Raw genomic sequence first — 27,292 nt, forward strand, 5'->3', positions numbered from 1 at the left:
CCCTTAACACTTGTGCCTGTTAAAAAGCTGCTGCAAATTTTTCAAGTGTCCAAATTGATGGCTGTGCCTCCTCTAAGTCTTCTGCATCATCATCATCTTCTGTAGAGGATTTCAGCAGATCTTCGAGTTCTCTAGCCACATACTTAATGCTTTCTCCATCTTCACAAGCACTTTATCACAAACCAGAGAGACCATTTTTGCCATTGTAAGGGCAGCACTAACACTTACACGAATTTCAGCTTCTTTCTGCTTCATTGAGCAAATACTCGATTCGTTCCTACCACCCCTACAGCCCACTTCAGAAAACAACATGCCACTTTTCAAAAGATCTAATATTTCTACTTTCTTGGCAAGAGATACCACTTTACATTCCCTCTTAGCCTTTGAGGAATTGCTTTGACTACATAATTGCTTTTTAAGAGCCATTTTTTCCCAGGAACAAAGTAGCAAATGAATGAGATGCGAGACAAACAATGCTCGAGCAACATGTGCTGGAAGAGCACTTCCGGGTTTTCTCAATTCGTGGTTGGTTGAATGCGCGCATGCGGAACTCGCGGATAAGGAGGGCCGACTACATTGGACTTCGACCCTGTTCAAGCCTGGTCCAGAAATTATTTTGCTCCCCAGAGTGCAACTCCTTCCTGCATGGCCTCTGGTCAGAATTACAATTAGGAGCATCTGGGTGGTAGGTACAAGTGCTGCTCCGCCCTACCAGAAATAAAGCATAAATTAGAAGCCAGTCTTACAGGCCTGGGAGAGGTGATAAAAATTACATCAAATGCTGAATTCTCTGCTCTAAAAAGATCCTAATCAGAGGATCAAACGACTCATTCTTGCAATAGCAGTTATGTGACTTTTCTTATTCTCAGTAGTCTGTGAGACAAGGTGGAGCACCAACATAGCACAACTGTTGGATTGTGTTAATTGATGTTCTCTTGTGAGATCTGCGCATGCATTTGCAGTAATATTTTAGCAAAAAACAAGCAGGCTGCTGTGCATCAGTGTTCAACTGGTTTGCAGTTCGTTGTGAAAGATGCGTGCATTTTTCTAGTACAAAAAAAACCCAAAGAAGCAAAAAACTATCCAAATTGTCACATGATAAAAGCAATTGTGCAGTTGAACTGTTGACCTGAAGGGTTTTATGATTACATCCATACAGCAAATGTTTATCTTCTGCTAAATCCAAAAAAATGTTCTTAGCTAACATCAACTCTGCATCTTTTTTTCCCTCATGCTTGTGCAGTCTGAATAGGTTGGGAATTATAATACCCTTCTTTGATAATTTGTTCTTTAGAACTCACATATCTCTGTCCTCAATTTATTAACTCAAAATATAAAGCAAGCTAAAGAAGACTCCTAAGAGAATCAACAGTCGTGCAGCACAAAAGGGAGGCATTTAGTGATTTATATCCGTGCGGCACCGAATAGTTATTCCAGTCATCCCATTTTCTCTTCTAATCCCATTGTTTTGCAAGACAAGCCAGATACTGAATATAACAAAAGATTGGGAACCTGTAAGACTAGTGAATTTGGATTCTCCAGCCACATTTGACAAGTTGCCATATAGAGTCTGGTGCAAAGCATTTATGGTGTTGGGAATGTGTATTAGTATGGATTCAAGACTAGTTATCACAAAGAAGGCTGAGAGTTGGAGTAAGTACTTTTTCTCAAGCTGTAAGGATTTAATGAGTAGAATACTTCTGTGTTACATTCTCAGTTATTTACTATTTGTGCTAATGGCCTGGAGGAGGAGGAGGAAAGATGTAAGATAATCAGGTTTGACAGCGGTACAAAAATAGGTGGAAGGGCATGTTACAGTGAGGTTATCGTGACTGCGGGAAGATATAGATAGGTTGAGTGAGTGGGTGAAAACTTGGCAAATGGAATTTAATGTGGGAAAGTGTGAAGTCATGCACTTCGTTAAAGAGGAATAAAAAGGCAGACTATTATCTTAACTCAGAGATTTACTTGAGTGAAGTGCTGAAGTTTTCAAGTGTGCGTCACAAAAAGACTGGCCCTAGAGTCATATAGCACATAAACAGGCCTTTCAGCCCAGTTAGTCCATGCCAACCAAGATAGCCACCCAAGCTAATCCCATTTGCTAGCGTTTGATCTAAAACCTTCTAAACCTTTCCTATCCTGTACTTTTCCAATTGCTTTTGGTGCAACAAGTAGCTTTGAAAGCAGACGGCACAATGGACTTTAATGAACAGGATTGGAGTTTAAGAATAGGAAAGCAATTATATGATGTATTGTTGAGTCTAGCCTTGGAATATTGTGCACTGTTTTTGTTCCCTTATTTAAAAATTGATATTGTGGTGTTGGAGATAGTCCAAAAAATATTCACCAACCTAATTCCTAGGATGATTGAATTATCCTGTCACAGGAGTCCAAAAAAGTTGAATCTGTGCACTCTGGTGTCTAAAAGAATAAGAGATGATATTACTGAATCATGTAAGATCAGAAGGGGGCAAAACAGGGTAGGTTGAGGTGTTTCAGGAAAGGGACATAATTACAAAATATGTTAGCTTTTTTTGAAAGCTGAAGTGCAAAAATTTCTTGTCACAGATAGTGGTAAATCTCTGAAAGTCTCTACCCTAAGGTAGTTAGGACTAGATCATTGGAGGTATTTAAAATGGAGATAGATAATATTTAAAAGATCACGGAACAGAGAGTGATGGGGAACTGGTGCCAAGGAGGAGTTACAGATCTTGTTGGGTCTGATGGCTTACTCTTGCTCCTGTTTTTTTGTATTCTCATCTTCATCAATTCCATACGATTGGTTGATATTAAAACATACAAGTATGACCCTGTAATCCTTCTTCTCCTTTCGGAATTAGCTTATGCAGGAAAAACATTTGCCTTAAAAGTGTGTACTTTGCCTTGTTTAATGTGTGTGAGAATTCAAGTTTAACATCAAAAACACAAGAGATTCTGAAGATGCTGGAAACCCTGAGCAACATGCTCAAGTTCTGATGAAGGTCCTGGCCCAAAACGTTGACTGTTTATTTCCTTTCATAGATGCTGTTTGACTTGTTGTATTCATCCAACATATTGTGTGTGTTGCTCAACTTTAAAGTCAAGCCAAGTTGTAAAGATAACAGGGCAGAAGTTCAGAACAGGATTTATTTCTGCCAAACTCTGAAACCTTAAAGCAAATTCTAGTGTGGTGTCATCTTTGTATTTTTGAACTGTATCATTGCACAAAAATATATTAATTGGTGCATTCTTGTTACATGTACCAAGATACAGCTGAAAACCTTTGCCTGCATGCCATCCCGACAGGTCATTCCATACATAAGCATATTGACGTAGTACAAAAAACTGAATGCAAGATATTGTGTTACAGTTTCAGATAAATTCACTGCAGTTAGGCAAACAATGCAAAGCGCACTATTAAAAAAGTAGTGCAAGAGTCAGGATGAGCTGGACTTAGTGATTGGGAGTTCATCTTTTTCATTATTTCTGTATTGGCAAAAGGTATGGGTACACTGTGTATATTTAATCCTGCTGTTAAAAGACTACTGAATGGTCCCCTACTGTGATAAGGTGGACTGTTAACTTCACAATGTGGCTTTGCTCCTTCGTGTCTACCTGCACTGCACTTTATCAGTATTTTATACTGCACTCTGTTACTGTCTTACCTTGTACCAACTCAATGCACTGTATGGATGGTATGCAAGGCTAGTTTTTCACTGTAGCTTAATAAACCAATTTATCAATTTTAAAAGAGCAGGTTTTACAGTCTATGTTTGACAATATCCCTAAATGGAGAAGCAGGAACGTAAATCAGTGCTGTTGATCCTATGGAGATCTAAATTATGAACAAAGGCTTTGTATCAAGTTCAAGCTAAAGAATTAATGTGCCTGCTTTGTGATACTACTACTGAGCATAGCATTCAATGTACTGCAATGGTGTTGATTGATCCTGTTCGAGTGCACATTCATGCTATGAATAACATGGGGTATGGTGACCCTACGGTAGAAAGGGAACAATTGAATGCTGATTGAAAATATTGAATGCGAGAAGACTTTGTCTTAGCAGGAAAATTACTATTGTCAAATGATGGAAGAGCACATTTGAATGGCAACTCATGACAAAACTATTCATGGATTTCAGAGTGAAGTCCTCTTACTCCCTTTCTTCCAACAATTCTCCTTCACACAACCTGCACTCGGAACTCCTTCCATAAGAACATGGGTTAATTGGAAGGATCCAATTCATTTGTAAGACCATAAGACAGGAGCAGGATTAGGCTATTCAGCCCATTGAGTCTGTGCCACCATTCCATCATGGTTGATCCTGAATCCCACTCAACCCCATGCACCTGCCTATTCATCAGATCCTATGATGCCCTGACCGATCAGGAAATAATTAACTTCTGCCCTAAACATACGCATGGACGGCCTCCACCGCAGTCTGTGGCAGAGCATTCCACAGATTTACTACTCTCTGACTGAAAAAACTCCTTAGCTCCTTTGAGGGTCACCCCTCAATTTTGTGGCTGTTCCCTCAAGTTCTTTATACACCCACCAGAGGAAGCACCCTCTCCATATCCACCCTATCTGGTCCTTTCTACATTCGGTAGGTTTCAATGAGATCCCCCCGCATTCTTCTAAGTTCCAGTGTGTACAGGCCCAAAGCTGCCAACTGCTCCTCATATGTTAACCCCATCATTCCTGGAATCATCCTCATGAGCCTCCTCTGGACTATCTCCAATGACAACTCATCCTTTCCGAGATATAGGCCTCAAAACTGTTGACAATACTCCAAGTGCAGCCTGACTAGTGTCTTATAAAGTCTCAGCATTATCTCCTTGCTTTTATATTCTATTTCCTGGAAATAAATGCCAACATTGCATTTGCCTTCTTTGCCACAGACTCAACCAATAAATTAAACTTCTGGGAGTCTTGCACAAGGACTCCCAAGTCCCTCTCCACCTCTGATCTTTGAACCTTCTCCCATTTAGATAACAGTCTTCACTATTGTTCCTTTTACCAAAATGCATTATCATACATTTCCCAACACTCTATTCCATCTTCCATTTTTTGCCCATTCTTCCCATTTGTCCTGATGCTATAGCATTGCTTCCTCAGCACTACCTACTCCTCCACCTATCTTTGTATCATCTGCAAACTTTGCCACAAAGCCATCAATTCCTTATCCAAATCATTGACAAACAATGTGAAAATTAGGATTAACAATACTGACCACTTAAGGAACACCACTAGTCACAGGCAGCCAACCAGAAAAGGCCCCTTTTATTCCCACTCACTACCCCCTGCCTGTCAGCCATTCCTCTATCCATGCCGGTATCTTTACAGTAACACCACAGAATTTTATCTTGTTAAGCAGCCTCACGTGTGGCACCTTCTTAAACGACTTCTGAAAATCCAAGTAAATGACATCCACTGCCTCTCCTTTGTCCACCCTGCTTGTTACTTCCTCGAAGAAAATGTGGGTGCATTAATAAAATGCAGGCATTATATTTCACAGTGTGTTCCAATAAAATCTGCTGTCATACTGCAATCTTTATTCATTTTTATTATGCTTGAATAGATAACAAAATGCAGTTAATTTGAAATGATTGATCAAACATGCCGTGAGCACAATCCTATAGGTTGAAGTAAAGTCCAAATCGTTATCTAGCATGGCATGTACAATATTTTATTTCTTCCTAAAACAAAATAATAAAGCCAACTGAGAAATTGCTGAGAATATCTTATTAATTGTCTCATCTTTCTTTGCAGGCAGCATTTGAATTTACATTCTGCCTGGTACATGAGGTAATCATATGGTCTGAGGAGATGCTCTAATGTTAAAGGTTTTAAGAGCTAGTGGAAGGAAGGACATTGTAAGAGAAAAATCAGGAAATCCTCTCAGCATTCAGGTCAATGTTCAGCTCTCAGCTAATTGGTTATCTATCCTATTTGCTGTTTGTGGGACCTTGCTGTATACAAGGAGTAATTCATCAAATGCAAAGTAATTGGAAACACATGTTGACAGTGAGATGTGTTTAATGGACTGTTGGTTGTATTTTAATTGCCAATTCATTATACATCTCTGCGGTATATTTTAAAGTACAGAAGTATAACTCATACAGTCATTCAGAGTGGAAACAAGCCATTCAACCCACCAAATCCATGCTCACCACCAAGCACACATTTACATTATTTACGTTTTATTTCCCCCAACATTTTCATCAATTCTTTATAGATTCCACCATTCACGAAAGTGCAAGGGGCAATTTACAGCAGCAAATTAACCTATCAAACTGCAAGTCTTGAGGATATGGGTGGAGACTGGAGCTCCTATGGAAATCCATGCAGTCACAGGGATAACATGCAAACTCCACCTAAATATCAGGGTTTAAGATTGAACCGAGTTTGGCAAAACTATAAGACTGCGAATCTACTAGTAGCATCGCTCTGTGCAGTATCTCTCCCCTGGTTTTAAGTTCCACTTCATTCAGCCTGGTTATGAAATGTTGACCTTGAAACCTTTCCTCGACAATCCTAGTCCCTTTCCACTGGTTTCTAATTGCTCCCATCTTTTGCTTCACACCATCTTTGAATTGACATTGGCAGCTTGCCCAGGGTGACAGCACTATTACCAAGAGACATTTTGATAAATATTTGAGAATGGCCTCTTGTAAATCCACAAACTGTAATATACTACAGAATCATACAACTTGGAAGCAGGCACCTCTGCCACTATGTCTATCTATTTATCCAAGCTAAACCCATGCTGGCTATTTAGTCCAAATCCCTCATGATGACAAAGATGTTTATCTATCCTATTTGCCTGCATTTGTTGCACAGCACAGAAACAGACCCTTCATCCCATCATCTACTTGCCCACATTTTTGCACACCTCATAGTCAAAAGGTAATACAGCATTGAAACAGGTCCTCTGTTCCAAATAGTCTATGCTGGTCAAGTTACCCATCTACGCTCATCCCGTTTGCCTGCTTTAAAATTTCATCATCAAAATTAAAACGTCCAACTACATGAATACAGATGAAAATTAATTATTGAAAATCTACTCACAACTTCTGTCTTCCTGCACATATTCCCCTTTTAAGTCCATTGTAGGTCTCACTTTTTCCCTGATTATGCAATATCCCTTGGATTTTTCTTAATCTTACAAGGTAGTGATATTTTATGGCCCTTTTTGCCCTCCAAATTTATTTCAAGCATCATCCTGCATTCTCTGTACTCCTGAAAGGTCTCCTGTCATTTCAGTATTCCTTACTTACCATATTCCTCCTGTTTTTGCTTTATCAAATATTTGATATCCCTTAACATCGGGATTCCCTGGAACACTCATTTAAGGAAGAAGTTGACCCTGACCTCTTAATATTTTACATTTAAAAGATTCACATTAGTTTATATTTTTATCAAATAAATGTTTTAGAAAAAATCTCACAAGTCTGTCATTGATGTTTGAACAACTTCTTATAATGAACAGTTAAATAAGAAGTGCTGAAAATTGTATTGATAATATGAAAGCGATAAAGATTAAAGGAATTTCACTAGTAGTTCACTAACAAGCGTGTGGATGTCAGCCAGTTAGAACAGCGAGAAGAGTTTAAAAGGAGACAGCTTTATAAAGCGGGTGACAGAGTAGAGGGAGACAGAGTAGGAAGGCTTTGGCTCAACAGGGCTTTGGCGATAACGGGTTGAGGGGAGGTAGGTTGCCAGTGTAGAATACAGACAGGAAGAACGTGTGTGAGGCTGGTGTTCTGTGCTTGGTGTCAGATGTAGAAAGTCTTGGAGACTCCCAGCCTCCCAGACAGCGACATCTGCGCCAGGTGCATTGAGCTGCAGCTCCTTAGGGACCACATTAGGAAAATGGAGTTGCAGCTGGAGGACCTTTGTCTGGTCAGGGAGAGTGAGGAGGTGTTAGAGAGGAGCTATAGGCAGGTAGTCACACCGGGGCCTCGGGAGATAGTTAAATGGGTAACAGTCAGGAGAGGGAAGGGCAAGAGTCAGTTGCTAGAGAGTATCCCTGTGGCTGTCCCCCTTAACAATAAGCACTCCTGTTTGAGTACTGTCAAGGGGGACGGCCTACCTGAGCGAAGCAATCGTGGCCATGCCTCTGGCATAGAGTCCGGCCCTGTGGCTCAGAAGGATAGGGGAAGGAAGAGGCTGGCAGCAGTGATAGGGGACTCTATAGTTAGGGGGTCAGATAGGCGATTCTGTGGATGCAGGAAAGAAACCCAGATGGTAGTTTGCCTCGCAGGTGCCAGGGTCTGGGATGTTTCTGATCGTGTCCAAGATATCCTGTGGTGGGAAGGAGAACAGCCAGGGGTCATGGTACATACTGGTACCAACAATATTGGTAGGAAAAGGGAAGAGGTCCTGAAAACAGACCAAAAGGAGTTCGGAAGGAAGTTGAGAAGCAGGACCACGAAGGTAGTCATCTCAGGATTACTACCTGTGCCACGCGACAGTGAGTATAGGAATAGAATGAGGTGGAGGACAAATGCGTGGCTGAAAGATTGGAACAGAGGGCAGGGATTCAGATTTCTGGATCATTGGGACCTCTTTTGGATCAGGTGTGACCTGTACAAAAAGGACAGGTTGCACTTGAATCTCAGGGGGACTAATATCCTGGCAGGAAGGTTTGCAAAGGCTACTGGGGAGAGTTTAAATTAGAATGGTTGGGGGGTGGGAACCAAAATGAAGAGACAGAGGAAGAGGCTGTTGGCTTACAAATAGAGAAAGCTTGGAGACAGTGCGAGACAGAGAATAGGCAGGTGATAAAGAAGGGACGCATTCAGACCGCTGTTCTGAGGTGTGTCTATTTTAATGCAAGGAGTATTGTGAATAAAGCGGATGAGGTTAGAGCATGGATCAGTACTTGGAGGTGGGGGCATGGCACTGTTGCTCAGACATAGTGTCACGGCTGCAGAAAAGGAGGAAGACATGGAAGGATTGTCTACAGAGTCTCTCTGGATGGAAGTTAGGAACAATAAGGGGTCAATAACTCTACTGGGTGTATTTTATACACCACCCAATAGTAACAGGGACATTGAGGAGCCGATAGGGAGACAGATTCTGGAAAGGTGTAATAATAGCAGGGTTGTTGTGGTGGGAGATTCTAATTTCCCAAATATTGATTGGCATCTCCCTAGAGCAAGAGGTTTAGATGGGGTGGAGTTTATTAGGTGTGTTCAGGAAGGTTTCTTGTCACAGTATGTAGATAAGCTTACAAGAGGAGAGGCTGTACTTGATCTGGTATTGGGAAATGAACCTGGTCAGGTGTCAGATCTCTCAGTGGGAGAGCATTTTGGAGACAGTGATCACAATTCTGTCCCCTTCACCATAGCATTGGAGAGGGATAGGAACAGACAAGTTAGGAAAGTGTTTAATTGGAGTAAGGGGAAATATGAGGCTATCAGGCAGGAACACGGAAGCATAAATTGGGAACAGATGTCCTCAGGGAAACGTAGGCCCACACTATACTGCCAAATTACATTTGTAACCAAATGCCCAACTAAACTAATCCATTCTGCCTACACAATGTCTTTACCTTTCCACTTCCTCAACATTCAAATGCCTTTCTAGGAGCCTCTTGAATGACTATATATTTGCCTCCATCACCACCCCAGACAGTGCATTCCAGGAACCAAATCTTTTCTGTATTTAAAAAAAACATGCCCTGCACATCTTTGAACTTATCCCTTCTCACCTTAAATGTATGCTCTCTGGTATTATACATTTCAAACCTGAAACATCATGAAAGACATTGTTAATAATTCTTCAAGGGAGTAACAGGCAGGATAGACAAAGGATAGTCAGTGGATGTTGTGTACTTGGATTTTCACAAAGCCTTTGACAAGCAAGTTGCTAAGCAAGGTAAGAACCCATAGTATTACAGGGCAGATACTAGCATGGATAGAAGATTTGCTGAATGCCAGGAGGAAAAGAGTAGTAATAAAAAAGGTCTTCTGAAAGTGACTAATGGTGTTCCACAGAGGTCAGTGTTGCAACCGCTTCTTTTTGCATTATATGTCAATGATTTAGGTGACAGAATTAATAGCTTTGCAGCCAATTTGTAGATGGTACAAAGATAGGTAGAGGGACAGGTAGGTTTGAGGAAGCAAGGAGTCAGAAGGATTTAACAGTTTAGGGGAATGAACAAAGAAATGGCAGATGGAATACAGTGTAGGGAAGTGTATGGTCACACACTTTGGGAGAAGGAATAAAGGCTATTTTAAAGGCTATTATAAAATTCAGAAATCAGAGGTACAAAACTACTTGGTAGTCCTCATGCAGGATTCCTTAAAGGTTAACTTGCAGGTTGAGTCGACGGTAAGGAAAGCAAATGCAATGTAAGCATACACTTCAAGAGGATTAGTATATCAAAGCAAGGATGTAACGCTGAGGCTACAGTATATAAAGCATCGGTCAGACTGCAGTTGGAGTATTATGAGCAGTTTCACTTCCCAGCTTCTTACTTCATCACCTCTCTCCTACCCCCCTGACTTCACCTATCACTTTCTTGTCCTCTTTCCCCTCCCCCCACCTTTCTGACATTTTCACACTTCCTTTCCAGTCCTGATGAAGGGTCTCGGCCTGAAATGTCAACTGTTTATTCATTTTCATAGATGCTGCCTGACTGACCTGCTGAGTTCTTCCTGCATTTTCTGTTTGTTGCTCTGGATTTCCAGCAGCTGCAGTCTCATGCGTTGTTCAAAAAATATAAATATTTCATTGATCTTGAGTGGGAAATTCTTTTGTTACAGCAGCAGCGTGCAGACTTAACTAATGATAAAGTCCAGAATAATAATATACATAATAATGATTTACCAATGTGCAATAATAATGTACAGAATAATAAAACAGAGACTATTGTGCTATGATGTGTGTTCTCCTGTCACACAGAGATGAACTGTGGTATATGCTTATTGCATTTGGAAGGAAAGATTTTCTGTAACGATCCTTCTGACTGCGGAACTGAGTGAGTCTGTTCGAAGGAGAACTCCGCTGCTTATTCAGTAGGTCATGGAGAGGATGTGCCAGATTGTCCATAATGAATAACAGTTTGTTTAGTGACCTCCTCTCCACCACTAACTCAAAAGAGTGCGGGTTGTAGCCAAGGACGGATCCAGCCTTTCCGATGAGCTTATTTAGTCTTTTCACATCACCAGCCCCGATGCTACTCCCCCAACTTAAAGCTGCAAAGAAGAGTGCTCTTGCTACAACAGGCTGGCGAAAGATCTCCAACATCCAGCTGCATAGATACTCTTCCTATCCAAAATATTTTCTCTGCATCAACTAAGTGGAGCACCGGTAGTTTTGATTAGATCAACATGCACCCTTCTAAATGGTGCTAGTCTGTTCAGTCTTTTCACATTCAGCAAATCCAGGAGCTCTGGTTTGATTCCCTCTATGGCAATGACTTTCTTTGATGCAAGAGAGTGGATCTTATAAATTCTTAAAGAAAACCAATTTGCCATTAAAAAGTAAGCTAGACCAGGCGATGTGTCTTTTAGATCTCCTTCAACTTGACATAAAGTCTAATACAGTTTTTTTTCTCCATCTGAGAAAAACTACTTTTATGAATCTGAGTGACATATCTCATTATGAAGCTTTCACTTTTTACCCAGGAACACAGTGGGCAAGGAGGAGATGGGGATTGATCTCTAGTCTTATAAAGGATCCGGAAAAGTTGGCACAGTTCAGTAAGAGTTAATAAGTTCAGAAATGTTTCTACTTATGTTGCCTTTTCAGATGGAAAAGTCTATTCCCAAGATTCACTGTATGGAAACACTGAATTATTACTGAAACATGCAAGAACTTGTTAAAACTCCAACAAGGCTTTTGACAGCAAATTATTGAGGGACAAGAGATAAAAGCCTAAACTGATATAATCGATTTTGATTTGTTTAGATTTACATCAACATAATTAGAAATAATTATCAGCATTGGTTACATAGCCTCTGTGAAAGTGAAATGAATATTCTGTTTCACAGCAGCATGGTTTTAGCCTCAGTTTTGCCGGAGGGCTTTTTTTCCCATTCAGTTTTTGAAGGGTCTTCAAATGAAGCCACCTCAGCCCCTTTTGTTCTGAATAAAGTAAAACCTTGAGGCAAGAGGCAAGTTGCAGTGATGGTTCGAAGTAAAAGGCACAAATGCATTCCATTTTTCCGTGTATTTTCTTGTTGTAACTGTGCAAAGGGCTTTTTGCACTGCACCGTATCTTAAGGTTCAGTTTCCTATGAGTTCTGTTAGTGCTGTCTGAATAGAAGTGTCCCAACTAAAGAATGAGGAAATTTTGGAACAGATGTCACAGAGGTTGCTACTTTGTAGGACATCCTTATTTGTCCCATTTCCCACACGTTCCTTGTATTTTCTGAGACTTTAGTTAAATTAATTTAAGATTGAATTGATCGTAAGGTTGAAATTGCAACATCTGGCAAGTGCAGCACATAAGACCACTAAACAAGGTAAGAATCTATGGTATTATAGGAAAAGTATTATCGTGGGTAGAAGATTGGCTGACTGGCATGAGGCAAAGGGTGGGAATAAAGGAGCACTTTCTGGTTGACTTGTGGTGTTCCACAGGCTTCAGTGTTGCGACTGCTTCTTTAATGTTCTATGTTGATAATTTGGATGATGGAATTGATGGCTTTTTGGCTAAGTTTGTAGATTATATAAATATAGGTGGAGGGGTAGGTAGTATTGAGGAAGCAGGGAGTCTACAGAAGGAATTGGACGGATTAGGAGAATGGGCAAAAAAAGTGGCAAATTGAGTACAGTGTCGAGAACTGTAGTCATGCATTTTGGTCGAAAGAATAAAAGTGTAGATTACTTTCTAAATGGAAAGCATATTCAGAAATCAGATGTGCAGGAGAGTCCTTGTGCAGGATTCCTGAAAGGTTAACTTGCAGGCTGAGTGAGTGTCAGGAAGGCAAATGCAATATTAGTTTCAACAGGACTAGAAAATAAAAGTAAAGAATAAATGCTGAGTCTTTATAGGGCATTTTTCAGACAACATTTGGAGTATTTTGAGCAGCTTGGGGCCCAACAGCTGAGGAAGAATGTGCTGATATTTGACATGCTTCTTCCAGAGGATGAATACAAAATTATACTGGGGATGGAAGGGCTAACATACGTGGAACATTTAATGGAATTTAGAAGGATGAGGTGTTGGTGTGTGAAAATGGTAAAATATTGAAAGCCCCGGAGAGAATGGAGGTGCAGTGTATGCTTCTAATAGTGGGAGAGTCTAGAACCGGAGGGCATACCCTCAGAATAAAAGGCAATGAGGATGAACTGATGAATCTGTGGGATTCATTTGCACAGACAGCTGTGGATGTCAAGTCCATAGGTATACTTAAAGCAGAGATGGATAGTTTCTCAATTAGTAAGGGCATCAAAGGTTATGGGGGAAGGCAGGGGAAAGGGGTTGAGAACGATAAAAAAAAATCAGCCATAATGGAATGACAGAGCAGACCTGATTGGTCAAATGGCATAACTCTGCTCCCACAGTCTTATAGTTTATCCAATTCAGAAGAGTCTTCAGGTTATCCTTACTTTTTGAGTAGACCATCTTTTAAAATATTTTCTGTATGAAAAAAATATTTGACTTGCTGAGAGACCAATTAGCATTCATAACTGAAGCTCCTGCAATATTATGTTTTTGCCATTTACTTCAATATTTATATCAGCAATTGACACAGATTTTGTAGTTCTTTCACTGCAAGCTTTAGCAGTGCCCAAAATATGCTACTAAATTGGCATTACACTGCCCAAGACCAAGATCGGGTGCAAGAGGTCAGAGGTCTGAAGCCTGTGTAAAGCATTGAAATAAAGGGTTGAAGTTGAATTTATCCAAAGTGGAATTGGGCACTTGAGACATGGGCAGGAATAAATGGGGTGTTTGGTTGTCAGAGGATCACGCCTTACAGGGTTAGAAAATTTGTGATGTAGGCCATCAGGGGATTAGACTTGGCCAGTGAAAGCCATCAGAGGATTCAGCCCTAGACATCATGGTGTCTGGCAAAGCATGCAGTGGAAATGAGGCCCGGACTGTACATGAGGAGTCCAACAAGGAGGGATCCTCTTACTGGCAGCCTATTGTAGTCTTGGTGCTTTTTTATGAAACTTGGCCTGTGTACAAGGCATTTTATTGGACTCTTTTCAACTCAACTTCTCGGTATTATTTTTATTTGCACAGTTTGTCTTCTTTTGCACATTGGTTGTTTGTCCACCTTTGTCTGCTAATGTATAGCTTATTGTAAAATTCTATTGTGTTTGTTTTCTCTTGTACATATCTGGAAAAAATGAATCTTAAGGTAGTATATGTACATACATACTGTATGCATACTTTGATAATAGATTTGCTTTGAACTACGAACTGGAGTACATGATAATTTGATGCTACACTAAGTCACATGCCGATTGGTTGCAAGAACACTGAGTCTTAATTCTGGAATTTAGCTTCTTGGCTTCTACTTGAAGCTAAGTTTGTTTGAAAAAAAAACTCAGCATCCATGAGCGGGTGACTCAAAAGTAACATAAACAGTATCTTCCATTATCTTGCTGGGCTGGATTTGTGATGTTTATTATGAAAAGAACATATCTGGGCAATTGTCCACATTATCCAGTTGATTCCATTTGTCTAGCGGTTTCACTCTAGAGTGCCATCCTCCAGTCCGACAGGAGGGATGCATTCTAGTCCCAGAGGTTTTTCTATATTTTGGCTCTCAACTGCTTCCTGAAACACATGGAAGGAATCAAAATGGCTGAAGACTGGTTTCGATACTGGCAGGATTTCAAACAGAGCTGAGATGGACCATCCAGTCAGCACTCTTGGCAGAACATAGTTGTAACTGCTTCAGATTTGTCTTTACCTTGACATGCTCAACCCAAATAATGTTAAGGATTAAAAAGTGGTAGAGAGGCATCCTTTCATATCTCTCCAACCATTCATTACAATGTAATTGTTACCTGTCGAATAACTATCCTCGGCATAAGTGGCTGAAGATCAAAGGCATTACTGACTACACACCGGTCACACCTCCCTCCCTTTTACGCATAATTACTTTATACATGCTTTGAGACATACAACACAATGCCAGCCACTAAAGCTACACTCCTTCCAGGTGAGTGGGCACTGTCTGTAACAGCAGCAGATGTGAGAAGGACTCTGCAGAGTCAATCCCCATAAGGTAGCTGGGCAGGACAACATCCCAGGCCAAGTACTCAGGCAGTGTGCACATCAGCTCATGCACATCTTCACAGACCTCTTATTTCATCCAGGCTGCTGTCCCCACATGCTTCACAAATTAGCCACCATCATCATTGTACCAAAGAACTCTATACCTTCAGAACTATATCACTACCGCCTGGTGACACTGACGCCAATCACCATGAAGTCCTGATGGCACTCCATTCCTGCCACACTAGACACTCACCAATATGCTTAGCAACAGAACTGCTCTACCACAGATGCCGTAGCATCTATAGCAGCACCTGGCTCTGACACACCTAGAAATCAAGTATGCATGTCAGAATGCTACTTCTCAACACAGATTCCTCAAAATGGGCACCCCCCCAGGGCTGTGAGCTGATCCCATTGCTGCACATTCTCACCACACACGTCCACAAAGCCAAACACCCGAGTAACCACATTGCCTAGTTTGCTGATGACACAACGGTGATGGGCTCGTCACCATCAGCAGCCTATAGAGAAGAGGTGGAAGATCTCAGGGCCTGGTGCCAGCGAATAACCTCTTCCTTCATGTCAACAAGACAAAGGAGATGGTTATCGACTTCAGGATAACTCACACCAATCACATTGGTGGGACAGCGATGGAAACTGAGCAGTTTTAAACTCCTGGGAGTACACATCTCACACAACCTCTCATAGTCCCAGAACACATCCGATGCAGAGAGGCTCTACTTTCTAAGGAGGCTGAAGACAGATAGGAGGCATTCCGCAGGTGCATAGTAGAGAGCGTTCTAACAAGCTACATTACTACTTGGTACAGAAACTGCAGGAAGGCTCCAGTCAAAATTGCCAAATGCATCACTGGATACAGAGGGAGTGTGTTGCAGGGAGACAACTAGACTGCAAAGACCACGATGATCTTTTGTGCATTCAAAAGCCTAATAACAGTGTGATGGCAGTTGTCCTTGCATCTAGTGCTCTGTGTTCTCAGGCTCTTGTAGGAGGGGTGCTTGATTAAGTAACTGCTTTCCTGGGCAATTGGAAATGTAGAGAGACAGTGGAGGGGAGGTTGGTTTGTGTGATAGACCATGCTGTGTTCACAGCTCTCTGCAATTTTTTGCTGTCTTTGATGGATTAGTTACCATACCAAGCTCTGATTCATCTGGACAGGTTGCTTTTAATGAATGCCAGATTGATCCAATCCATTGGTTATGAGATCACTTAGCCCTGTGTGTTATAGTGCCACTTTTGCTCTTTAGCATGCATGTAGTGCTGGGAAGAAACATCAAGTTGACATCTCATTTACAGGGATGAGAAAATCTGCAGATGCTTGAAATCCAAGCAATACGCTCTAAATGCTGGAGGAACTCAGCAGGCTAGGCAATAGCTATGGAAAAGAATAAACAGTCGATGTTTTGGGCTGAGACCCATCATCAGGATCGTTGACTTCACCCTTTTCCATAAATGCTGCCTGGCCTGCTGAGCTCCTCCAGCATTTTGTGCGGTAACTCATTTACAGGTATACTTTAAGCATCTGCCAGAATCTGACATTAAATTGGAGTTGATTTCCCAGTCTGATTGAAGCAGTAGAGTGAGGAATACTTCAGGCAATGAAGTTAATTGATTGTGGTGGTATTCACATCACCTTATGGTTGCTCAGTTTTGAGCTTCCAGATGTGTTCTGAGCACTTGCTTCAAAACATAATGGACACATGGACATCAGTACTCTAAGGTGGGTAAATTGGTAACCACAAGGTCAAGCAGGTTTATCCCTTGCAATAGTTAATTTTCTTCTAATTGTTTTGCAGCTACTTCCTAGAGGACTCAGTCAGCTCAGCCCATGGTTCTTGTTATTTGTCAGTTAAAGGATGAGAGTAAATGGTGATCAGGAGGAGGTTTCATATTATATCATGAGTCTTCATGGAGTCTAGAGAGCAGAGAACTGACAGCCACACATCATTATATCATCTCTTGTGCTGACCCTGTCTTGCTCTTAGAACAGGGTGTACCCAGTAATTGTGTAGAAGCATCATTATAACATGACTTAGTGAATATAGCTATGTCAGTCTTGACTAATTTGTGTCAAGAATTTTCACACCAATTTTTACACCATTCCTCAGATCTTGTGAGGAAGACTTTGCAAAGTGCCTGAACTTGGTGCCTACAGGGTGGTCCCTCAGCTTCCATTAATGATGGCATTTGTAATGCCTTCTGTAAGTGGTGTTGATGATATATATCAAAAAATGATCATTATTAAGATAGATCAATTGAAATGCCCAGACTATGCACATATACTTAAAGGCTGGATAAAGCAGACATGGAGAGGATGTTTCAATTAGTAGGAGAGTCTTGGATCTGAGGACTTAACCTCAGTATAAAGGGATGCCCCTTTAAAATCAAAAGGAGAAGGAATTTCTTCAGCCAGAGGGGGAATGAATCGGTGGAATTTGTAGCTGTGAAGGCCAAGTCTTCGAATATATTTAGAGCAGAGGTTTATATAATCTTGATTGTTAAAGAGGTTTAAGGGATACAGAGAGAAGGCAGGAGAATGGAATTGAAAAATTCAACCATGATTGAATGGTGGAACAGAATTAGTGGGCTGAATGACTTAATTTTCCTCTTATATTCTATGGTATATATTTGCCTGCTTTAGAAAGGGCAGGTAATTAACCTTCCAGTTTATTGCACAGGCTGAGAAAGCAGTCACAAGTAACTCCCAACATTTACATCATTTTCCATTTCAATACAGATTTCTAGCTTTTATACTTTTCCATTTTTATCCTAATTAACATTGTGGTAAGGTGGATGTTTCTGCCTTAATTTTTATTTTGTGTTGTGAATCAAACGAGAAAAAAGATCTGGCAGCAAACGGTTTGACAAAACACGCTTTGTACAGAAATACCACGCATTCTCTGAGGAGAAATAAAACTATTTCATGCTTGAAGAGTCTGTCAGCTTATGAAAAGTTCCCTTAGGACCAAACACATTGCAGTAGAGCCAAGAGCTTGACTTTGATGATGCATTGTATAGATTGAATTTAAGACCATGTTTGCATTGGCTTTGGTGATTGTAAAGCAAACACTTCACTAAATGTTGTTGCACTAAAATCCAGTAAAATTTTAAAGTGACAGTTTGAATTCATCGAGCTCACGTAATAAGTGGCTTACTGAGTAAATGCAGTTGCAGGAAATTGTAAATAAAAATAGAAATGCTCAGAATGCTCCGCCCCTCATTCTCCCTTACCTGGCTCCATCTGCCTGTCATCCTTACCCCTCCTCAGTCCACCAATCACCCACTGGTCCCCGACTCTCCAGTATCTCTCTCCTCATAATAGTGGCTACCTTCCCTCTACAAGCCTCCATCCTGATGTAACCTGAAACACCAACTATTTCTTTGCCTCCAGAGATGCTACTTGATTCACCAAGTTCCTCCAGCAGTTTCCAGCACCTGCCGTCTCTTGGGTCTCCTATTATAAAAGAAAGTTGACGCTTTTACAATTCCATTCCATGCAAAATGTTGTTGATGTAGAACTGGAATTATTATTACTGCAGTCTTTGTTTCTACCACTTTCTCTTCTTAAAATCATAAAACCACAAGTACATTGTTAACACTGTCACTAATTATAATATTCAATTTTTTTGCCTGTTCCAGAGTTTTTATGAAGGACAGTCCGCCGCATGGGATTCTGCCAAGAAAGATGAAAACAGGATGAAGAACAGATACGGGAATATCATAGCTTGTGAGTGCTACTCCTCTTGGAAAATGATCCCAGATCTTGATAAAGCTACATTGTATCATAAAAGCAGCAACATAGCTCTAATGTTGTTGACTGATCTTAGTCTGAGTTGCTCCTCAGAGCATACAAGGCTTTAAGCTTTTTGATTATTCATCCCTTGTCTTTTGTATTGGTTCTAACTATAAATGCCCGAGGCCATTAGCAGCCCAGTGTCTGTTATCTTCAGTAGATTTCTTGCTGCACTTGCCTTTGGCCACACACTTGTTTTCATCCAGCTGTGAGATGTTAACTCATCAGAGTCTCAAAGCACTTTTTCTCTGTAGAAAAAAAAGGAGCAGGTTGGTCTCATCATAAGCCCAAGTTGTCAGGGATTCAATATAGCAAGTGGAAGTGTCAATTAAAAGAGAAGACGGCTTTTTTTTAAAGAATAGCTTTATTTGTCATATACAGTGAAATATAATGTTTGTGTCAATGGCCAACACAGTCCAAGATTGTACTGGGGTAAGCCCATAAGTTTCCTATGTTTCCAGTGCCAACAGAGCATGCCCACAACTCACTAACCCTGATCCTAACTGTTGGTTCTTTTGATAACATTAGACCTGCCAACTCTGCAACCTCCCTTCTATCAAATATCAACTCCTCCCACTGTCACTGCGCCAACTTCTACATTTGATGCACTGCCTATCTTCCGTCCAACAATTGTTGTCCATCTTGTTTCACCTTGACAACTTCTACTGAATGACACAACTGTAAGGAATGCATTGTGGGCCTTAATTTGTTTAACCATGAATCAGGTATGGAACGAAAGCCTAATTCCATCCTTGTCCCACTGCAAGACTCTTACCAATAATTTAGTATAGTGGTGAAGATATTGGTTCAATAGTCAAAGGCTTAGCCCATTGACCCAGGGATGTGACTTATTACCAATGACTTTGCGTATGCTATAATCTACCGGTACTTAAAAGAAAACTTGGAAATGACTGGGTAGGAAGGGCATTGTGTCGATGAAGTAGATTTAATGAAGTTTTTTCCGAATCAATTATATTGAGCACTCTTTAAAGAGAAAGTAGGGGGAAGGGCATTGTGGCTAATAACTGCTTGTGCATTCTGGCTGACGAATGATGTTTAGAATCTGCAGGAGGAAGTGCAGAACTCCATATATGTCAAAGAGCTCAATGAAGTGGGGAAGTGTGTTCTTTTAATTTGTCTCATCGTGTACAGATGTTTTTGTTTAAGCACTATTCTCTACATTCACCTTACTCTGCAGAAAACTAACAATGGCTCACACCTAGTTTCTTTCTCACTGCCCCCTAGTGCTGTCTCTCACACACATCTGAGTTATGTATACTGAAGCCACAGATAATGAATGAGCTGTGCACAAAGATCCACAGTAATTAGAGGCCAATCCACCCACGCAAAACCTGCTGGTGCTATTATGTACGAGTTTCTTTTTTCCTGAGTAAAATCTATGACTATGTTCCTCTATTCTCTTTTCTCTCCGACGCTTGTTCAACCTCCCCTCACTTACTTCCGCCATTCCCAGCGACAGAGTGGTCCACAATGTCACTGCTCAATTGAATAACTGGGACATGGATTTTTATGTAAGGCAGGCTTCTTTCCCCATCATGCTTTGCAGAGGTTTAGCTGTTAACCACACACCAACAATGAAGCCTTGCAGCAGTGTGAATGAACATTTACATAGAAGATAACTACATCGCTTAGAAAACTGAATAATGTTATTGAAATTGAAAAGATGTAGAAAAGAATTTGTTCTTGTGACACGTTTGGGAAAATTCAATGTTTGCCTCTACACAATGGTGACTTTTATCCCATTTTACCTAGTACTAAAACGAGAGTCAATTTCTACCAAGTTGTATTTTATGACAATTCATATCCCTGAGATCTTTCAGCCATTAGTTTAATTATTCTAGTATTTTTCTCCTTCCTACAAACAATATTTTATACTTGCCCATGTGTACTAAACTTTAATTCCAATTATTCTTCCGTGTTTAAATCTAACATTACAATAGCTCATATCAAGGATAGCAAGTACATTTGTTTTAAATTGAATGAAGGTAGAACAGCTCCTGGAATTGCCTCACCATTATTTATTCTGATATGAAAAACCTCTAAGATGTTGTAGGCTATTGCTGATTGGTGCACTTACTGGATGATTTGTGCACACAACATGCAGATTAATTATTGAAGACCCATTCTACTTCTCCATACCTTGATAGAGAAATTCTAGATTTATATTGGTTCTTTTCCCCTATCTGAGAAATTGTTCATGTGCAAACAGAATTCAGAATTTGGCAGCAACATGAAAACATATTCTGTTTGGTGTAGAAAGAATAAAGCCCCTTGTTTTAGCAGGCACTGATGTGTTACCATCCCTTTTTACATAAGAATAGCAGGATTTAGCAATACTAGAACCTTTTGTTTTCCTCCATTTTCTCTGTCCTTTATGGTGGACTTACTGTCCATGCAATGCCAACTGTTGTTCACTGCCTTCCCTGTATCTTTGACATTGATGAGTGGTTGTTGCACTTATTCCCTCATCTCTCCTGGAGACAAACGCACTAAGCACTGAGCTGGTCCTTTGGGATAAAGAGTGTCTTGACCTGCTGGACTTGTTATGAATGTGTGGGTGTGACCAGAATAAATCTCCCCAGCAGCAATCTGTAGTGGAAGGGCTGAGTTCAATGACTGGTGAAGTTATTGAACTAATAGATGTGAGTTTGAGTAGCTGGCAGTTTTAAATTCAAGGAATTAAGCACATCTGGATTTTTAAAAATTATTTTATCACTTAATGAACCTACTGTATTTTTTCAGAACTCTGCAAGAAATCACTTATAAGGAACATAAATAACTCCAGTGCCAATTGTATGATGTTCCCTTAATGCCCTCCTCCGTTCATGAACATTTATGGATGTAAAATACATCCCAGCATTCCAGGTCAGACCCCCCCCCCCCCATCCCATGAGTGAACAAACACATGCAGTGCCACATTAGGGGTTAGCATTCAGCACCGGTATTCAGTGCTAAATCCAAGCACTTTCTCATTCCTACTCTTCCACTGTCAGCTGACGCCCATACTGCCTGTACACATTCTTCTCTATCCCTATTATAAATGAGTCCAAAACGGGGTGTAACCGGTATCACAGAAGGAGCTGTGGACTGCTGACCTGAAAAGTACTGCAAGGCTGATAAAATGTAGGATGATAAAACCCGTGAAGATGCCTGTGCCTGTTATGTACTGGGAGTCAACATGTTGGACCAAAGGAAAGTTTGTTCAATAAAAGACAGATAGTGCATACATTTTTTCTGTTTCTTTAGCTGCAGTGAATCCTGTTTGAAATTCTCCATTCTCCCATTACAGCAAGGATCCTACAGAGCCACTTGAAATTTTTAAAAATGCTTTCAGCATATTGCCATGACACTGGCCGGTTTCCGCGGAACATCCCCGTGACACTGGCCGGTTTCCGCGGAACATCCCCGTGACACTGGCCGGTTTCCGCGGAACATCCCCGTGACACTTGCCAGTTTCCGCGGAACATCCCCGTGACACTGGCCAGTTTCAGCGGAACATCCCCGTGACACTGGCCGGTTTCCGCGGAACATCCCCGTGACACTGGCCGGTTTCAGCGGAACATCCCCGTGACACTGGCCGGTTTCAGCGGAACATCCCCGTGACACTGGCCGGTTTCCGCGGAACATCCCCGTGACACTTGCCAGTTTCAGCAGAACATCCCCGTGACACTGGCCGGTTTCCATGGAACATCCCCGTGACACTGGCCGGTTTCCATGGAACATCCCCGTGACTCTGGCCGGTTTCCATGGAACATCCCCGTGACACTGGCCGGTTTCCATGGAACATCCCCGTGACTCTGGCCGGTTTCCATGGAACATCCCCGTGACACTGGCCTGTTTCCGCGGAACATCCCCGTGACACTGGCCGGTTTCCATGGAACATCCCCGTGACACTGGCCGGTTTCCATGGAACATCCCCGTGACACTGGCCGGTTTCCGCGGAACATCCCCGTGACACTGGCCGGTTTCCATGGAACATCCCCGTGACACTGGCCAGTTTCAGCAGAACATCCCCGTGACACTGGCCGGTTTCCGCGGAACATCCCCGTGACACTGGCCGGTTTCCGCGGAACATCCCCGTGACACTGGCCGGTTTCCGCGGAACATCCCCGTGACACTGGCCGGTTTCCGCGGAACATCCCCGTGACACTGGCCGGTTTCCGCGGAACATCCCCGTGACACTGGCCGGTTTCCGCGGAACATCCCCGTGACTCTGGCCGGTTTCCAGGGAACATCCCCGTGACACTGGCCGGTTTCCGCGGAACATCCCCGTGACACTGGCCGGTTTCCATGGAACATCCCCGTGACACTGGCCGGTTTCCGCGGAACATCCCCGTGACACTGGCCGGTTTCCATGGAACATCCCCGTGACACTGGCCAGTTTCAGCGGAACATCCCCGTGACACTCCCCAGTTTTGTCAGAACATCGCTGTGACACTGGCCAGTTTTAGAAAGTATCCAATCTGGTTGCAGCACAGCTTGGTACAGCAACTGTTTTGCCCAAGTCAATAGACAACAGGCATTAGGTGCAGTTGTTTTGAAAGCATCCAGAGAACTGGCCTCCACTGCCTTCTGAGGCAGAGCATTCCACAGATCCACAACTCTCTAGGGAAAAAGTTTTTCCTCAACGTTCTAAATGGCCTACCCCTTATTCTTAAAATGTGGCCTCTGGTTCTGGACTCCCCCAACATCGGGAACATGTTTCCTGCCTCTAGTGTGTCCAATCCCTTAATAATCTTATATGTTTCAATCAGATCCCCTCTCATCCTTCTAAATTCCAGTGTACATAAGCCCAGTCACTCCAATCTTTCAACATATGACAGTCCTGCTATCCCGGGAATTAATCTCGTGAACCTATGCTGCACTCCCTCAATAGCAAGAATGTCCTTCCTCAAATTTGGAGACCAAAACTGCACACAATACTCCAGGTGTGGTCTCACCTGGGCCCTGTACAAATGTAGAAAGACCTCTTTGCTCCTATACTCAACTCCCCTTATTATGAAGGCCAACATGCCATTAGCTTTCTTCACTGCCTGCTGTACCTGCATGCTTACTTTCAGTGACTGATGAACAAGGACACCTAGATCTCGTTGTACTTCCCCTTTTCCTAACTTGACACTATTCAGATAGTAATCTGCCTGCCTGTTCTTGCCATCAAAGTGGATAACCTCACATTAATCCACATTAAACTGCATCTGCCATGCATTTGCCCACTCACCCAACCTGTCCAAGTCACCCTGCATTCTCATAACATCCTCCTCACTGCCACCCAACTTTGTGCCATCTGCACATTTGCTAATGTTACTTTTAATCCCCTCATCTAAATCATTAATGTATATTGTAAACAGCTGCGGTCCCAGCACCGAGTCTTGAGGTACCCCACTAGTCACTGCCTGCCATTCTGAAAAGACCCGTTAATCCCTTATCTTTGTTTCCTGGTCTGCCAACCATTTCTCTATCCATGTTAGTACGCTATCCCCAATACCATGTGCTCTAGTTTTGGCCACTAATCTCCTATGTGAGACGTTATCAAAGGTTTTCTGAAAGTCCAGGTATACTACATCCACTGGCACTCCCTTGTCCATTTTCATAGTTACATCCTCAAAAAGTTCCAGAAGATTAGTCAAGCATGATTTCCCCTTCGTAAGTCCATGCTGACTTAGACCGATCCTGTTACTGCCATCCAAATGTGCCGCTATTGCATCTTTTATAATTGAGTCCAGCATTTTCCCCACCACTGATGTCAGGCTAACTGGTCTATAATTTCCTGTTTTCTCTCTCCCTCCTTTCTTAAAAAGTGGGATAACATTAGCTACCTTCCAATCCACAGGAACTGATCTTGAATTTATAGAACATTGGAAAATGAATACCAATGTGTCCACAATTTCTAGAGCCACCTCCTTAAGTACCCTGGGATGCAGACAATCAAGTCCTGGGGATTTATCAGCCTTCAGTCCCATCAGTCTACCCAACACCATTTTCTGCCTAATGTGAATTTCCTTCAGTTTCTCCGTTACCCTAGGTCCTCTGGCCACTATTACATCTGGGAGATTGTTTGTGTCTTCCCTAGTGAAGACAGATCCAAAGTACCTGTTCAACTCATCTGCCATTTCCTCGTTACCCATAATAAATTCACCCATTTCTGTCTTCAAGGGCCCAACTTCGGTCTTAACTAACTTTTTCCTCTTCACATACCTAAAGAAGCTTTTACTATCCTCCTTTATATTCTTGGCTAGCTTACCTTTGTACTTCAACTTTTCTCCCCATATTGCCTTTTTAGTTATCTTCTGTTGCTCTTTAAAAGTTTCCCAATCCTCTGGCTTCCGGCTCATCTTTGCTATGTTATACTTCTTCTCTTTTATTTTTATACTGTCAGCCATGGTTGCCCCTTACTCCCCTTAGAATTTTTCTTCCTCCTTGGAATGAACTGAACCTGCACCTTCTGTATTATTTCCAGAAATACCTGCCATTGTTGTTCCACTGTCATCCCTGCTAGGGTATCCTTCCAGTCAACTGTGGCCAGCTCCTCCCTCATGGCTCCATAATTCCCTTTGTTCAACTGTAATACTGACACTTCCAATTTTCCCTTCTCCCTCTCAAATTGTAGATTAAAACTTATCATATCATGGTCGCTACCTCCTAATGGCTCCTTTACCTTGGGTTCCCTTATCAAATCCGGTTCATTACGGTTCATTACTAAATCCACAAGAATTTACTGAAAGTTGGAAACACAGCCCAGTCCATCATGAAAACCAGCTTCCTCTCCATTACTTCCCATTGGCTTGAGAAAGTAGTCAACACAATCAAAGACATCTCTGATTCCACACATTCTCAATTCTCCTCTATCCCACTGGGCAGAAGATTCAGAAGTACATACAGTACTGCCAGGCTCAAGGACAGCTTCTATGGTTCTTGAAAAGAACTCTTAATATGCTTAAGAAAAACTCCTGATTTCTCCATCTACCTTGCCGTGTTCTTTGCGCTTTATTTGTCTACCTGCACTGCACTATATTCTGCGTTGTTTACTTCCCCAATTTACCCCATGCTTCTGTACAAAATGACATGCAAATGAAAGCTTTTTACTGTATCACAGTACATGTGACAATATTAACCATTACCCTCTTCCACCTACCTCCAGGTTGAGCGAATTATAGTGGCAGTAGCCTTTACCAGTCCTTTCTGATGTTTGAATGTTGTGAGCGACGAGGGTGGGAGGAGAATTCTGGGATCTACTCCCAACTCAAAATGTTAATTAGAAGTTGATGGAGTTAGGTTTGAGATTTGGAGATTTCATGGAATGACAAAGGTTGTGCAAGATGGCCAGACCAAAAGCACTTGGAACTGAACTGTCTGCAATCATGTCCGATAAATGGGAGAATCAGTGCTCCTTATCTCCATCTCACTTTGCACCAAAAGTGGGCATTGTTGACTTTAATGTTTCTTAAGGTCCGTGATATTTAGTTGATAACCAGCAATGGCTGTTTTCTTCTTCAGATGATCATTCTCGGGTCAGACTACAACCATTGGAAGGTGACTCAAATTCTGATTACATTAATGCAAACTATGTGGAAGTAAGTAGCTAACATCTGGTATGTATCTTTGAGGTATTCTTTAGCTGCATAAGAGCTTGTGTAGGTGAATAGAAAACTCTTTTACATATGTGATCCCAGATCAGGGGGGACAAGGATCAGAGGAATATTAAAGCTCCTTTTACTCTGCTAACAATTTGACAATCTCTGAACAGCATGTCACACTCTACCCTGCGTGACATTTGCTTTTTCCACACCTGCCATTCTGTGATCTCACAAAGAGACACTGCTGGTTTAATGTAATTAAAGACAGTCTTGTTCAGTGACACAGTGGCTGTCAGAATCAGGTCATCAATTGGTTAGAGGCAATGAATACTGTGATTGCCTTGTATAAGAATGTAAAATCGTTGTTGTTTGTTCTGGTTCCCAGCTTCTCATGGAATTGTAACTCCTTTCTGAAAGAACTGAAATGTGGAAGCAGTGAATTATTCTGTAATATTGACCAGAGGAGTTCTTTACCCACTGTTGGAGCATAATATTTTGCATCCAAACTGCCTTCTAGGAGTGTCTGAAGCTGATACTGGAAGATATGGATTGTTTTGTCTATTTCAATTGATGATGTTTCTTAAAGTAATTTAGTGAAGGCGCAGATAAACCTCTGGAAGCAAGCAGCTTTAGCATGTGGCAGACAAAGATTGTAATCTGACATTCTTTTTCCACCGACGCAGTACATCTGGTTCTAACTTCTGA

General features: G+C 41.7%; 1 protein-coding gene across 10 annotated transcripts in view; it reads left to right on the forward strand.

Moving 5' to 3' along the window:
• LOC132397357 (receptor-type tyrosine-protein phosphatase mu-like) overlaps positions 1-27,292 on the forward strand; it is a 981,490-nt gene that overhangs the window by 860,080 nt on the left and 94,118 nt on the right. For all 10 annotated transcript variants that reach the window (XM_059976027.1, XM_059976037.1, XM_059976052.1 and 7 more), the window contains 2 exons: positions 18,839-18,926; positions 26,508-26,584. In XM_059976027.1, the coding sequence (XP_059832010.1) occupies positions 18,839-18,926; positions 26,508-26,584 (165 nt within the window). The remainder of the gene's footprint in view (positions 1-18,838; positions 18,927-26,507; positions 26,585-27,292) is intronic.

The sequence above is a fragment of the Hypanus sabinus genome, chromosome 1, assembly GCF_030144855.1.
Source record: "Hypanus sabinus isolate sHypSab1 chromosome 1, sHypSab1.hap1, whole genome shotgun sequence".
Lineage (NCBI taxonomy): Eukaryota > Metazoa > Chordata > Chondrichthyes > Myliobatiformes > Dasyatidae > Hypanus > Hypanus sabinus.